General features: G+C 61.5%; 1 protein-coding gene across 1 annotated transcript in view; it reads left to right on the forward strand.

The window, feature by feature from the left end:
- Positions 1–4: 4 nt before the first annotated feature.
- Positions 5–1,968, forward strand: part of LOC114073551 (cyclin-dependent kinase 16-like) — a gene marked incomplete at its 5' end in the record, with an annotated part of 7,421 nt that continues 5,457 nt past the window's right edge. Inside the window, 4 exons of the mRNA XM_027911285.1 lie at positions 5–26; positions 395–489; positions 914–976; positions 1,331–1,705. Coding sequence (XP_027767086.1) covers positions 5–26; positions 395–489; positions 914–976; positions 1,331–1,705 — 555 coding nt within the window. The remainder of the gene's footprint in view (positions 27–394; positions 490–913; positions 977–1,330; positions 1,706–1,968) is intronic.

Genomic DNA, 1,968 nt, shown 5'->3' on the forward strand with positions numbered 1-1,968 from the left:
GGCACCGTGCACGGCCATCCGCGAGGGTGAGGGGCACAGGGGGGCCTGCACGAGGGTGAGGGGCACGGAGGGGGGGACCCTATGAAGGTTGGGGGGGGCATGGGTGTCCCTCACAAAGAGGAGGGCTGGGGAGAGTCTGAGGGCTGGGGAGCAGGGTGGGAGCTGTGGGACACCATGAGGGGGACACAGAGGCTGGGGGGCACTGGGGGACACTGGGGGGGCTGGATGGAAACGGGAGGGGTGGTTTGGGAGGTCGGGGCGTGGTTCACACGAGGGCTGAGGCCGCTTACTCTCATGTCCCCCCACCCCGTGTCCCCCTTTCCGTGTGTCTCCCCCTGTGTCCTCTCTTTGTCCCCACCATGTCCCTCTGATCTCCCCCCGTGTCCCCCCACAGTGTCGCTGCTGCGGGATCTCAAACACGCCAACGTGGTGACGCTGCATGACATCGTCCACACGCCCCAGTGCCTCACCCTCGTCTTTGAGTACCTGGTCAGCACCTCTAAAACCTTCCTGGGACCCCCAAGATCCCTCTCCCTGCCCTTCCAAACGCCCCTGGTCTCCAAAATTTCCTGCTGGGACCCCAATCCTGTCCCTGCACCCCAGTTCGCCCCTGGACACTTGGAGCCCTCCCAGGTTCCCCTCCAAGGACCTCCATCTTCCCCAGGGGTCCTCCCAAATCCCCATCGACCCCCCAGATCGCTGTAGAGCCCTCTCAAATATTCCATTGACCCCCCCAGTTGCACCCAGGGCTCGTTAAAACCCTCCAGCACTCCCCAAACCCTCCCCCTAGACACACATCACCCCCCACCTGATGCCCCCAGGACCCTCCAAATTCCATGAACACCCCCCAGGAAGTCCAGGACCCCTTCCCTGCCAACTTCCCCATTTTGGGGTCCCTCTGTCCCCCCTCCAGGATCGGGATCTCAAGCAGTACCTGGACGACTGTGGCAACGTCATCAGCATGCACAATGTCAGGGTGAGGGGTCTGGGGGGGTCATCAGCATGCACAGGGTCAGGGTGAGGGGGTTTGGGGAGTCATCAGCATGCACCGTGTTGGGGTGAGGGGATTTTGGGGGGGGAATCATCACAGTGTGAGTAGGGCTCAGGGAGGTGTGGGGGAAGGTTAGGAAGGTGCACAATGTCGGGGTGCAGGGTTAAGGAGGGCTGGGAGGGTGAGAGGGTGTGTGAGGGGTCTGGTGTCTCCCAGGAGGGTGGGGGTGGTTTAGGACTTGTTTATGGGGTTTGTACCCACGGAGGGACCAGGATTGTGCAGGGGGTGTGTGGTGAGTGTGCCCTGAGCATGCAAGGCCCATTTTTGGGTGGGGGGCAGCTGTTCCTGTTCCAGCTGCTGCGGGGCCTCGCGTTCTGCCACCGGCACAAGGTGCTGCACCGTGACCTCAAGCCCCAGAACCTCCTGCTCAGCCGCCGCGGGGACCTCAAGCTCGCCGACTTCGGTCAGGGGACCCCAAAAACATGCCCTGGGACCCCAACTTCCCCCCTGGAACCCTCAATACCTTCCTTGCCCCCCCCCCAGAATACCCCAAATCCTTGTCCCTGTGCTTCTAAAATAAACGTGGTGTGTATCAAAACACAACCTGAGACCCCCAAAAGTCTCTCATGTCCAGGTACCAGAATTCTCCAGAAATGTCTTGGAGACCCTTGTGGGGACACCAATTTCCTCCTCAGAGACCCCAGTTATCCTACATGACCCCATTTGCTTCCCCAGAGCCCCCAGTTTTACTTCTAGGGATCCCCAGAACCCCCTTGGGGCCACCAATGCCTCACCTGGACTCCTCTGCAGACCCCAATTTTCTCCTCTGGGGGATTCCCATTACCCTTGGATAATGGAAGCCCCCTTGGGAACCCCAATTCCTTCCCCCAGGGACCCCAGTCAACCCCAGGAGCCCCTTAGGGGGCCTCCACTACCCCCCCCACCCCGAACCCTTCTGGGGGACCCTGACCCCCCCT

Source organism: Empidonax traillii, unplaced genomic scaffold (genome assembly GCF_003031625.1).
Source record: "Empidonax traillii isolate 1590-97213 ecotype Southwest subspecies unplaced genomic scaffold, ASM303162v1 scaffold7002:size10553, whole genome shotgun sequence".
In the NCBI taxonomy this organism is placed as follows: domain Eukaryota; kingdom Metazoa; phylum Chordata; class Aves; order Passeriformes; family Tyrannidae; genus Empidonax; species Empidonax traillii.